Genomic DNA, 13744 nt, shown 5'->3' with positions numbered 1-13744 from the left:
ATAAAATACCCAAATACTTAATGCCCTGTTTGGGCCACTGGAAGGAGCCCAGCTGAAAAGCCGTTACTGGGTAGTACGCTGTCAGAGCCAAAGCTTCGGATTTAGACCAATTAACTCTGTATCCTGATAACTTAGAAAAGGAATTCATAATTCTGTGGAGGCAAGGCATAGTTCTAGTAGGGTCGGAGATGAATAATAAAATATCATCTGCATAAAGCAAAAGCTTATGCGCCACACCTCCCGCCACCCCTGGAAAATCATCCTCCTTTCTTATCGCGGCTGCTAATGGTTCCAGGGCAAGACAGAACAATAAGGGGGAAAGAGGGCAACCCTGCCAGGTGCCCCTATCCAGAGTGAAATAATCTGAAATTAATCAACTCGTTTGAATTGCCACTAACGGGTGTCTATAAAGTAACTTAATCCACCCAATAAAAGTATTCCCGAATCCATACATTTCCAAAATCTTAAGAAGATAATCCCATTCTACCATATCAAATGCTTTTTCAGCATCAAGCGAGATGACAGCGACCAGAGTCTGATCATTCACCACTGCCTACATGACATTAATGAAACACATAATGTTATCAGAAGAGTTACGGCCCCGAATAAATCTCACCTGATCTATATGTATAAGAGATGACATAACTTTACACAATCGGTTAGCCAAAATTTTTGAAAATATTTTAACGTCTAGCTGGATCAGGGAAATTGGACAGTAACTCTTACACTCTTTGGATCTTTGTCCTATTTAAGTATCAGACTGATCCAGGCTTGTGTCATGGTTGGTGGAAGCTTTCCATTCTTTAATGATTCCTCAGGAAGTTCTAATGGTTCCACAAAGTTTCTAATATCCTCTTCAGTAGACGAAGATGTGGAACTATAAAGATCAAGATAGAATTCTTTAAAAGCATTATTAATATCAGTGGCCGAGGTAAATATATCACCACCAGCAGATTTCACTGAGGGAATGGTAGAAAAAGACTCTCTCTGTTTTATATATCTAGCCAGAAGCTTCCTTGCCCTGAATAGCCAAAACACCACATACAATTTTGTCTGCGACAAAATTCAGGATTTTGCAAAAGGGATATATTAAAGCACCAACTATATGATTTCTTTTTCTTCATATGTGGCAATACCTCTAAACACTCCAGGGTGTGATCTGAGACTAAAATGTTTCCAATTGAGCAATCAACAACAGATGGAATGAGTTACTTAGATATATATATATAAAAAATCTATTCTAGAGTAAATCTTATGGACTGATGAAAAAAATGTATAGTCCCTCTCAGATGGGTTCAAAAGTCTCCAAATATCTGTAAGACCAAGATTTTTACACATCCTGTGAAGCGTCAGTGTTGCTCTTGGGGGCTTTCACACTTTTGTTTCACTATGATCAAGGACGTCAATGGTGTGTGTAAGTCATCTTGTGGTACTCACTTTGCAGCCAAGTGGACCGGCTCACTGAACATTCACTTGACTGTTCGAGGAAACTGAGCCCTTTTTTTGTGATCAAAAGATTAAAGTCTCCTCCCAATATTATATCATGAGTGGTGCCAGCGGCTGGCAACATCCCTTCAAGATCTATAAAAAAGCCCTGATCATCAACGTTAGGTGCATAAATATTAGCCAAAATAAGACTTTGCCCCTGAATTTCAGCTAAAAATTTTTTTATCTTTAATCTGTTTGAGACATTTGAATTGTATATGTTTACCTATCAGTGTAATGACTCCCCTGCACTAAAAAAAGCATGCCCACCCCATATCCTCCCAAATTTTTCAGCTTCCTGCAGAGAAAAATCTGTTTCTTGAAAAACACTATATCATATTTCTTACACTTAAGAAGAGAAATAACCTTCCTTCTTTTTATGGGGTGCCCCAACCCATTCACATTCCACGTGGAGAGAGACAACCCACTCATATTAACATTTGACATTTTGACATATAAGGAAAAATAGATTGTGTGTCAAAAACAAGATTATAAAGACTACATTCCAAAATTATTGCATCCATCAAACCCCGAACATCTCACAAAACCAAACAAACAAAATGCATTAACCCCGCGCACGACAGCACCAACTGGTGTCCATCCCTCCAAACTCAAACAGTCCATGCACGCCTATGAGAACCCGCGTGACATCCTTGCCATCGGATTGCTCAAGTCTGGTGTTTCTATACAAATTTTGTGAGACAGAATTACAAGGCAAAAGATAATATATAAAACAAACTCCAGCCAATAGGCGGAATAAATACAAAAAGCGTGTAGATTCATCCATAAAGCTGTCCTGAAGGTGTGTTACTCTACAAAATAAACTCCAGCCAATAGGCAGAACCAGCACAAAAAAAGGGCTCAGTTTCCTCGAACAGTCAAGTGAATGTTCAGTGAGCCGGTCCACTTGGCTGCAACGTTAGTACCACAAGATGACTTACTCACACCATTGACGTCATGAAGGACATCTCTTGCTGTGGGCAAGTGAAAGTTTTACGGACATCCTTAGCATCTATTCTCAATTTATATATTGGTAGAGATCACAGAATGATCTGAGAAGTAGGAAATATTACTTGCAATACCCAAGTGACTGGTCAAATATCACCCTGGATGTGTGGTCATTATCCTGAAATCAGACTGCTGGATGGTGCGATTGACCAATCAGAATCAAGTATTCCAGAAAGCCATGCAATCATTTGTGATAATGACCAGCTGACTGTACATTATCCCTTAAATATTCTCTGTGTGTTAGAAAGTGGCCATGTGTGGATACTCACCGCAGTTTGTCTCATCGTTGGACTGTTGGCAGGCTTGGATGGCATCACACAGTATGGAGGAGTTTGAGCAGGTGTCAGGTGAATTGAATCCCCCATGATGCCCTTTGTCATCTTCTTGTTCATGTGAATTGTCATGTTCGTGGTTGCAATCATTTCCCTTACAATTACTGTCAGAGTGGACTGAATGTGCCTTGGGCCCATAACATACTATATCCGAAATCAGTTAAGAGAGAGAAAGGGGGATGAGCATTTAGTAAGCATTGGTGGTGTGTTCTGTCATTAATTTGGGAGTTCGGGAATTCGCAAACATTCCCTCTTAAAGGAATATTCCGGGTTCAATACAAGTTAAGCTTAATCAACAGCATTTGTGGCATAATATTGATTACCAAAAAAATTTACTTTGACTCGTCCCTCCTTTTCTTAAAAAAAAAAAAAAACAGACATCGAGGTTACAATGAGGCACTTACAATGAAAGTGAATGGAGCCAATTTTTGGAGGTTTTAAAAGACAGAAATTTGAAGCTTGTTATTTATATATATATATATATATATATATATATATATATATATATATATATATATATATATATATATATATATATATATATATATATATATATATATGTGTGTGTGTGTAATATAAAATTGTTCTGTTAAAACTCATGTATTATTTGAGATGTAAAATTGTTTAAATTGTAATTTTAGAGGAATTTTGGGGTTTTAGGGTTTGTTGACATTACATGGTCATGGCAACAAAGTTGTAAATTTGGCTATAACTTTACACAGAAAAGGTTAGTAAGTGATTTTATCACACTGATCTCATGCTTACACACATATTGTTTATGTCTTGTGGCTATATTTTAGAAAAAGTGAGTATTTTACGTTCAAATATTGGCCCCATTAACCTCTATTGTAAGTACCTCACTGTAACCCAGATTTTTTATTTTTGTGGCAATCATTATTATGCCACAAATGCTGTCGATTGAGCTTAACTTGCATCGAACCCACCGGAATATTGCTTTAAGTATTTTCCTTACCTCCAAGCCAGATGGCCAATCCAAGAAGAACCAACAGCAAAAGTGCACCTGCCAAACCACCATAACACTTGGCACTCCGTCCGCAAGACCCCTGCTTCTTGCTACTGGCATGCACTTATGGAACAAAAACAAATAAACAATAAAACTCAATTAATGTCACACTTGTATGTTCAAATACGTCAGGAGTATTCTATGAATGTATCACTATAATTGTAGGTGGGTCAATGACGCTCATATTGTCTGGATGTAATAATTCAGTTAGAAATACATTAGAATAAAATTCATAAAGACAAATACATGAATATGCCTCTTATTTGACAAAAAGGTTTCCAATTTCTGAATTAAATTTAAGGGTTTATATCTATATATCATCTATCTAAGTTTACATACAATTTGTTAGCATTTGGTAGCATTGCCTTTAAATTGTTTAACTTGGGTCAAATGTTTTGGATAGCCTTCCACAAGCTTCTCACAATAAGCTGCTGGAATTTTGGCCCATTCCTCCAGACAGAACTGGTGTAACTGAGTCAGGTTTGTAGGCCTCCTTGCTTGCACATGCTTTTTTCAGTTCGCACACCATCAGATTGAGGCCAGGGTTTTGTGATGGCCACAATACCTTGACTTTGTTGTCCTTAAGCCATTTTGCCACAACTTTGGAGGTATGCTTGGAGTCATTGTCCATTTGGAAGACCCATTTGTGACTGAGCTTTAACTTCCTGGCTGATGTCTTGAGATCTTGCTTCAATATATAAACATAATTTTCCTTCTTCATTCACCCCCATGCTTCACAGTTAGGATGGTGTTCCTTGGCTTGCAAGCCTCACCCTTTTTTTTCCAAACATAACGATGGTCATTATGGCCATTTTGTTTCATTAGACCAGAAGACATTTCTCCAAAAAGTAAGATCTTTGTCCCCATTTGCACTTGCAAACTGTAGTCTAGATTTTTTTATGGTGATTTTGGAGCAGTGGCTTCTTCCTTGCTGAGCAGCCTTTCAGGTTATGTTAATATAGGACTCGTTTTACTGTAAATATAGGTACTTGTCTACATGTTTCCTCCAGCATCTTCACAAGGTCCTTTGCTGTTGTTCTGGGATAGATTTGCATTTTTTGCACCAAACTAAGTTCATCTCTAGGAGACAAAATGCGTCTCCTTCTTGAGTGGTATGATGGCTGCGTGGTCCCATACTGTTTGTACTTGCGTACTGTTGTTTGTACAGATGAACGTGGTACCTTCAGGAGTTTGGAAATTGCTCCCAAGGATGAACCATACTTGTGGAGGTCCACAATTTTATTTTTATTTTTTCTGAGGTCTTGTCTGATTTCTATTGATTTTCCCATAATGTCAAGCAAAGAGACACTGAGTTTGAAGGTAGGCCTTAAAACACATCCACAGGTACACCTCCGATTCAGTACACCTCCTATCAGAAGCTTATCTATCTATCTGTCTGTCTGTCTGTGGATGGTTACATGCCCCACATGACATTTTACTTTAAGCCCCTGATAAAAAAAAATCAAAAAAATCAAAATGCCTTAGAACTCAGTAACTGAAAACATGTCCATCATAGAGGAGGTGTATTCAAGTAATTGTTTTGTGTGCATTAGTAATGTATTTATTATAATTTTTTATATATTACTCAATAGTTCTGGGGGGAAAAAAGCAGCATGTCATGTCATTGACCCAAATATTCAATTTCTGAGAACTTGGCACATTCCTGTCAAACTAGTTTTTAAAAAAGATTTTTTTTTTTCATTCCTTTCATCTCTGACATCTTTATTTGTCATCGATTTAGTCACATGATTTGCAGCTGTGATTGCACTTTCTGTTTTAATGATATATACACACACACAGTTAGCAACTATTAGTTTCAATTAGCAAGAGAACATGATTGAGCTTATTTTCTGTGCCTGTTGCTCTTGTCATCTTAGTTGAACCAAAGCTAAAGCAAACAAAGAGATTCAGTACTTACAGACATTGTGCTGTGTGACAATAATGGCTGCTACTTTTGCTGGATCCTTTTGAACATAGTATGGTACTGTTTTCTGGGTGACATCATATTTGCTATTATAAACCACCTGCTCATAGGCCATGAAAGGGGGAGGTGAATCCAGTGTCACAGAAGAGTATGGAGGAGGAGGGTCCTTCTTGAAAAGAGAAAGTGGCAAAAATGATTTATATGTCTTGTCAACTTCTCTCACATTTCAGCTGCTGTATTTTAACTGGCATGTCTTTAATGTGGTTTGTCAAGTTGATGATGCTCACTTCTGGACAAGGATTATCATTTAGCACAAGCAACAGACAACACACAAGTAGATCTTAGTAGATTCTGTTTCAGTTTTAATTGAAATAGTTAAAATACCCTGACTTTTCCTCCCCAAAGGTGTTCTATGGAGCGTTGTGTTCTGCGTATTGTAATGTAATGATTGGACTCAAGATGGCGCCGAGTATGGCTGCTGCGTTGCAAGCTCCGACACAACATGGTAGTGCTTTGTTTGTTTTGTTTACAATTCTTATGTTTTTTGTCTTGGATGTTGTCTGCCTTATTGTCTACGACAGACAAACACTTTTGGACATTGGTTCAGCAATCACACACCGTAAACCGGACTTCAAATTCCTCAATGCCGACCCACTGTTTACAAACACGGCAGTGGAGCCCTTTGTCTGGGCTGCCCAGCCGCGGAAACGCAGGAGGAAAAGGGGAAACAAAGCCGGCGTTCTCATCAGAGTAAGACGCCGTGCAAATCGACACCCGCTACCCAGTATTCTACTGGCAAATGTTCAGTCTATGGATAACAAGCTCTGTGAGCTGAAAGCTCGGATCTCTTTCCAACGAGAGACGAGGGACTGCTGCATTATCTGCCTTACAGAAACTTGGATGTCTGCGGAGATTCCAGATTCAGCCATCGAACCCGCGGGGTTCTCCATGCACCGAGCGGACAGAGTGAAAGACCTCTCAGGTAAAAGCAGAGGTGGTGGTGTATGTTTTATGATCAACAAATCCTGGTGTGATCAGAGGAACGTTCAGTCTATCAAGTCTTTCTGCTCTCCTGATCTGGAATTTCTCATGCTTCTGTGTCGACTGTGTGGGAATTCACAGCGGTCATTATCACTGCTGTGTACATCCCACCACAAGCGACACAGACCAGGCACTCAAAGAACTGTACGGGATTATAAGCAAACAGGAAACCGCGCACCCTGAGGCCGCGTTCATTGTGACCGGGGACTTTAACAAAGCCAGTTTCAAATCAGTCGCACCAAAATATCACCAACACATTAGTTTTAACACACGAGGGGACTGGGTTTTGGACCATTGCTACTCTCCCTTCCGGGATGGCTACAAATCCCTCCCCTGCCCACCATTTGGCAAATCAGACCACTCCTCCATTCTGCTTCTGCCCGCTTACAGGCAGAAACTGAAACAGGAAGCACCCGCCCTCACAACGATCCAGTGCTGGTTGGACCAATCAGACTCTACGCTACAAGACTGTTTTGATCACACGGACTGGGAGATGTTCCGGTCTGCCTCTGATGACGACATCGAGCTTTACGCTGATAGCATAACGTGTTTCATCAGAAAGTGCGTAGAGGACGTCGTTCCGACCAAAACAATATGTATCTATCCGAACCAGAAGCCATGGATTAATAGCGATGTTCGCATGGCACTTAATGTGCAGACCTCCGCTTTTAATTCCGGGAACGTGGAGGAGCATAAACAAGCAGATCAGCAAAACATCAGTACAGAAACAAGATTGAAGGACAGTTTAACACCACCAACTCTAGAAGCATGTGGCAGGGAATTAATATCATCACGGACTTTAAAGGGAATAAAAACTCAACACCATGAACACCGCTGCCTCTCTCCCAGATGAGCTAAATATTTTTATGCTCATTTTGAGGGAAATAATACCGCCCTCGCGGAGAGAGCTCTCGCAGCCGAAGCTACAGAGGTTAGTTCACTCTCCGTCTCTGTAGCGGATGTAACCCGATCCTTCCGACAGGTGAATATCCGCAAAGCCGTGGGTCCAGACGGCATTCTGGGCCGCGTCATCAGAGCGTGTGCGAACCAACTGGCTGGTGTTTTTACGGACATTTTCAATCTTTCCCTCTCTTTGTCTGTAGTCCCCACATGCTTCAAAACATCCACCATTGTGCCTGTTCCAAAGCAATCCAAAATTACTTGCTTAAATGACTGGCGTCCTGTTGCTCTGACCCCATCATCAGCAAATGCTTTGAGAGACTAATCAGAGATTACATCTGCTCTGTGCTGCCTCTCTCACTTGACCCATTGCAGTTTGCTTACCGCAACAACCGCTCCACTGATGATGCCATTGCATCTACAATACACACTGCTCTCTCCCACCTGGAAAAAAAGAACACTTATGTGAGAATGCTGTTTGTTGACTAGAGCTCAGCATTCATCACCATAGTGCTCTCCAAGCTTGATGAGAAACTCCGGGTTCTGGGCTTAAACAGCTCGCTGTGCAGCTGGATCCTGGACTTCCTGTCAAGCAGACGCCAGGTGGTTAGAATAGGCAGCAACATCTCCTCATCACTGACCCTTAACACTGGAGCCCCGCAGGGCTGTGTTCTCAGCCCACTCTTGTGTTCTCTGTACACATACGACTGTGTGGCAACACATAGCTCCAATGCCATCATTAAGTTTGCTGATGACACGACGGTGGTAGGTCTGATCACTGACAATGATGAAACACACCACACTGGTGTCAGGAGCACAACCTCTCCCTCATCGTCAGTAAGACAAAGGAGCTTGTGGTGGACTTCAGAAGAAAAGACAGAGAACACAGTCCCATCACCATCAATGGAGCACCAGTGGAGAGAGTCAGCAGCTTCAAGTTCCTGGGTGTCCACATCACTGAGGAACTCACATGGTCCATCCACACTGAAGCCATTGTGAAGAAGGCTCATCAGCGCCTCTTCTTCCTGAGACGGCTGAGGAAGTTTGGAATGAACCGCCACATCCTCACACGGTTCTACACCTGCACTGTAGAGAGCATCCTGACTGGCTGCATCTCCGCCTGGTACGGCAATAGCACCACCCACAACCGCAAAGCACTGCAAAGGGTGGTGCAAACTGCCAGACACATCATCGAAGGTGAGCTTCCCTCCCTCCAGGACATATATACCAGGTGGTGTGTGAAAAAAGCTCAGAGGATCATCAGAGACTCCAGCCACCCGAGCCATGGGCTGTTCTCACTGCTACCATCAGGCAGGCGGTATCGCAGCATCAGGACCCGCACCAGCCGACTTCATGATAGCTTCTTCCCCCAAGCAATCAGACTTTTGAACTCTTGATCTCCCATGATCAAAATACATCAGCACTGCACTTTATTACTCTTACTCTTATATCTCACACTGGAGTGTCATAAATTATATTATTATTATATTATATTCTCTCTTAACAACTTACTATCAACCAACAGCCTGAATGTCAATACAGTACAATACAACCTACTGTACATTCTATATATACTATATATACTTTTTTATGGTATTGTGTGTATTGTATACTGTACAGTGTATGTTATTATTTGTATATTGTGTTGTGTGTAATTATGTGTATATTAGATTTTAAATTGTGTTGTGTAAATTTGATGTTTATTGTAGACTGGTAGATGTCTCATCACTTTCACGACTGCTATGTTGCTCGGAACTGCACCCAAGAATTTCACACACTATTGCACTTGTGTATATGGTTGTGTGACAATAAAAGTGATTTGATTTGATTTGACTTGAAATATGTCAGTGTACTAGTATTTCTGGTCTACTGTTTTTTTGCCTTGCTTGAGCATGGTTTAAAAAATGTATCTTATTTGTTATGGATTAGAGCACTAAACATATGATCACATAAGTTTGGTTTGGGTTTGGACCTTGCATTGAAACTTAAAAGTAATTGCGTTCGCATAAGCGGTGACGATTGTTAGGTTTGGGGTTTGAGTTGGGGGGTACAGTTTATAAAATATGCACTCCTCTTCACTGTATTACAGCCTGTGCAGCTGGGAAAAATTCATTAATAAAATAAATAAATAAAATAGCTTCACAACTCGCTTTTGCCGCCCCTCTATGGACATTTCACCCAGAAAATGGAGCTCACACATGCCCACACCGCTTTGACCACTGGGGGGGAGTGTTTTGTGTTTTGGTAAGCACAGAATGATTTTAGCTAAAGAAAAGTCAACTTACTGTTTATGATTTCACTGTGAGATCAGTCTGGTCAAAGTCATGGGTTCAATTCTCAGGGAACACACCTACTGATAAAATGTATACATTGAATGCACTCAAAGTCGTTTTGAATAAAAGTGTGATTGCACTAAGTGGACAATAACACTTTGCCTGAAGTGCCAGTTGCAATATCCCTGGGTGTGATTATGTGAGAGGTTTGCTCCATTTTCTCCTGTTGCTAATTTTTACTCCCTTTTTTTATCGGTTCAGACTACCCAATTCACTATTATTCCTGATGAAAAAATAAAAATAAAAAAATTAATAAAATTATACCCACCACAGGGTTGGCTGTGGTGGGTATAGTCTTCCGGGAGAGACTTTGTCTTGAGGAAAGGCAGGCAGATTGCCACTGACAAAGCGTTGATGCCAGTCTAAGACATTTGGCATGCTGTCTTCACACTGATCTCCAAACTACTTAGATTGTTGTGCCTACAAGCAATCCATTCAATCTTCATGACCAAAATGTGAAGAAAAGATCAATCTTTTTCCTGTCATTGGAGGTCTACCTTTACAGGAATCTTGCTTATTTTAAGATGCATCTCTTTGTATGAGGATCATGTGACCATCAATAAGTGAAAGAGCAATTCTTTTCCCTTTCATTATGCTTTAACTTCCTTGTGTATAAGGTATGTGAAGTTGCTCAAGATTCAAAACAGGGACTGTATTTCTAGCTAATAGTACAATGCATAAAAACAAGTACCTTGAGTACCTTTGTCTTTTTATTCCAATAAAAATACCCAACAATCCTTAAAACAAGAAAAAAATGCCTTCTGATAATGTTTGATAATTGCTTCATTTCTTGAACCATTTAAAGATTTAAACGGTTCAAGGAATGAAGCAAATGAAACTGTCTGCAGAACGTAACCAAAAATGGGAACATACTATAATGTTATCATTAAACCAAAGATAGGAAAAATATTTCAGAGTCTCCACTGAATTATTGTTTGTTACAATGCATTAATACAGAGTTGACGCTGCCAGATTTTGACTGAGAAGCAGACCTGTAATTCAAATTAAATTTTTCACAAAGTTATTTATTTATTTATTTATTAGGCTTTACTTTTTGCTAATGTTCAGTTTCATATGGCTTTTTACAGCTAAAGAGCCAAGAGCAATGAGTGTGTGCTTCCTTCTGTTTCTTGTATCACCCATCCTTAGCAAAGAAGTACTGTCATTTTAAAAAGAATGTTATTTCATACTGTCCTAATCAGTTACAATTTGGAAAGGAGGCTGTGGAACGTCACAGCCGGAAATATATATATATTTTTTCTGCTCAAACCAAACCAAAATGAATATATATATATATATATATATATATATATATATATATATATATATATATATATATATATACATATATTAATCCCTGGTTGATATATTATACACAAAATGGGCCTGATTTCATGTAGCCTAAGCATTTTACACATTTAGTGTAAAAAAAAATATGATCAATAGTATGTATGTATCAATAGTAATATGGTCATAATATAGATGAAACTTCTATATTTGGTACATAAATTATTTAAAGGGTCTGTTACATAACATAAACATTTCAATGGTCACAAACGTTTAAATTATGCAATTGTTTTTTATGTTCTATTGGGGCCTTGTTGACCAATTTTTGACTCTAGTTTCCCATTGGTCAAGTATGACCAAGACTAACTTTTCTAAAAAAAAAATAAAAAAATAAAAATTAATTAATTAATGAATAGTTTGTTTAGGCATAAAATACATGTACCCGCTAAGAGCCAAGAGAAATTTGAGATTACATGGGTTAACTCATCTTTATTAGTAAGGTCCAATCCTATGATAAAGTGTTTTTATTTTTATTTATTTATTTATTTTCATTCTTTATAGTGAGTCTTAAAATGGACATGACAGAACAATACTGACCCCTTGACGAGTTTCAGTCCAGAATGAATAATGGGTTTCAGTCTGACATGTTGGATAATTGGAGTGTTATTCTAGTACCTCAACAAACCAAGTTGTCTTTCAAATTCATTCTTTGCATGACTTGACTAAAATTAGTAAGACCTTTTTATACCTGTGATTTCAAAAGCTGAAATTATTCAATAATGGGTTTAAACACTCAAACAGTAACATTAAGGGTTTACATCAGCTGACAAATGAGATGCTGTTTAGATCTCACATTGTATTGTTTGATCATTAGTACCAAACTTGAAAAAGAATGCTTTCTGTTCAGCAAGTTGAGGAACTGGTTTTTTAAAACTCTTACCTTTACTCAAATGAGCAAGACCAGAATTATGCAAAGAGTTAAGCAGCAAAACAGCTCGGCAATGTACAAATAATAATAATAATAATAATAATAATAATAATAATAATATATATATATATATATATATATATATATATATATATATATATATATATATATATATATATATAATCAAATAAATAAATAAATACAGGCATATATAAACTTTTAATTAATTAATTAAACATTTTCACTTTTTGTATTACATTATTTGTATTTTTTTAACATCACTGAATCAACCTGAATACATTAGGTTACACCAACAAAACACATTTTAAGGGTTAGATCAGGTGGAAATAGCTTTATAGAATTAGAAATTTGGTAACATGTCTGAATATCGACATAGGCCTATTCCAGTCCAAAACTTGGATAATGCTTCTGGTAAAAAGTCAATGCAACATGTAAAATGTTCTTTAGCAGATGACTTCATCCAAAGTAACTTAGTAACAAAATGACACAATAGTGATGGTTCATGTCTCACTCTTTACACAGCTCGAACCAGCCACCCTCTGCCAAAGCTTAAGCCACAATGCCACACCAAAGCCAGATTTTGCAGCCCTATCATGTTGAGTCTAGACCACTACATGCAAACTATCCCCTTACAAACACTTGAAATGAACCACACAGTTTATGTAAACTTTTTAATATCTAACATCTATCAGACATGCATAAAAACAAGTATGCTCAACAATCACACACAAACAGCTGAATAGAGATTCAACTAAAGCATATGCTGCCATATCTGATATTGGAGGTCTTACCGTGTCATTGTCTGCCATTTGATACGGGAGTGAGGACTATGGTAAGATCCAAAGTGTGTATGTGTTTGGGTGGGTGGGATTCCAACCTGTCTCTACTGTCCCAAAGGAAAAACGAGACCCTTCTGTCTATTTCTGACCTGCTTTTCAAGAGATATTTAAGACTGCCCTCTTATCCTCCCACTTTTAGTAATTTACTATTTACCTCTCACTGGAGGAATGCCAGTGTCATATCTATGTACCTGCCCGACCAGTTTCACGAGCCCACAGCACTGCATGCTGCACCCGGACCTCCCCGCTGGCTCACGTGGAAACAATGAGCCCAAAATAGTCTCACATCAAATGACTTCTCAGTGTAAAGTTATAAAAAAGTGCAATGTTGAATTGGTGCAATTGGCAGGCCACTGGTTAGATTACAATGAAATTCTGTAAAACAATCACTGATTTACATGTCTGTATTTACTCCTCCCTTATGTTTACTAACAAAGCTAATTACCTGATATAAAAATAGCTATTTTGTATTAAGTTGGACTGAACTAGCACGACTGAAAGTGGTTTGATTTATTAAAGACAAAAGACTTTCAATACACAAGACTTAAAGGAATAGTTCACCAAAAAATTAAAATTCTCTCATCATTTACTCACCCTCATGCTGTCTCAAACTCGCATGACT

The 13744-nt window shown here is 38.6% G+C and overlaps 1 protein-coding gene across 2 annotated transcripts in view; it reads right to left on the bottom strand.

The window, feature by feature from the left end:
• LOC127429561 (transmembrane protease serine 13-like) overlaps nt 1–13300 on the bottom strand; it is a 29587-nt gene extending 16287 nt beyond the window's left edge. Inside the window, exons 1-4 of one of the 2 annotated variants that reach the window (XM_051678679.1) lie at nt 13075–13300; nt 5768–5939; nt 3799–3912; nt 2763–2969 (exon numbers count right to left, since the gene is read on the bottom strand). In XM_051678679.1, the coding sequence (XP_051534639.1) occupies nt 2763–2969; nt 3799–3912; nt 5768–5939; nt 13075–13092 (511 nt within the window). In that variant the 5' untranslated portion in view covers nt 13093–13300. Of the gene's footprint in view, nt 1–2762; nt 2970–3798; nt 3913–5767; nt 5943–13074 lie in introns of both variants that reach the window. The other variant, XM_051678678.1, reaches the window with a different exon arrangement.
• Nucleotides 13301–13744: the final 444 nt, after the last annotated feature.

Source organism: Myxocyprinus asiaticus, chromosome 39 (genome assembly GCF_019703515.2).
Source record: "Myxocyprinus asiaticus isolate MX2 ecotype Aquarium Trade chromosome 39, UBuf_Myxa_2, whole genome shotgun sequence".
Classification (NCBI taxonomy): Eukaryota; Metazoa; Chordata; class Actinopteri; order Cypriniformes; family Catostomidae; genus Myxocyprinus; species Myxocyprinus asiaticus.
The sequence above is the reverse complement of the archived record's forward strand: the minus strand, read 5'-3'. Positions and strand labels throughout refer to the sequence as shown.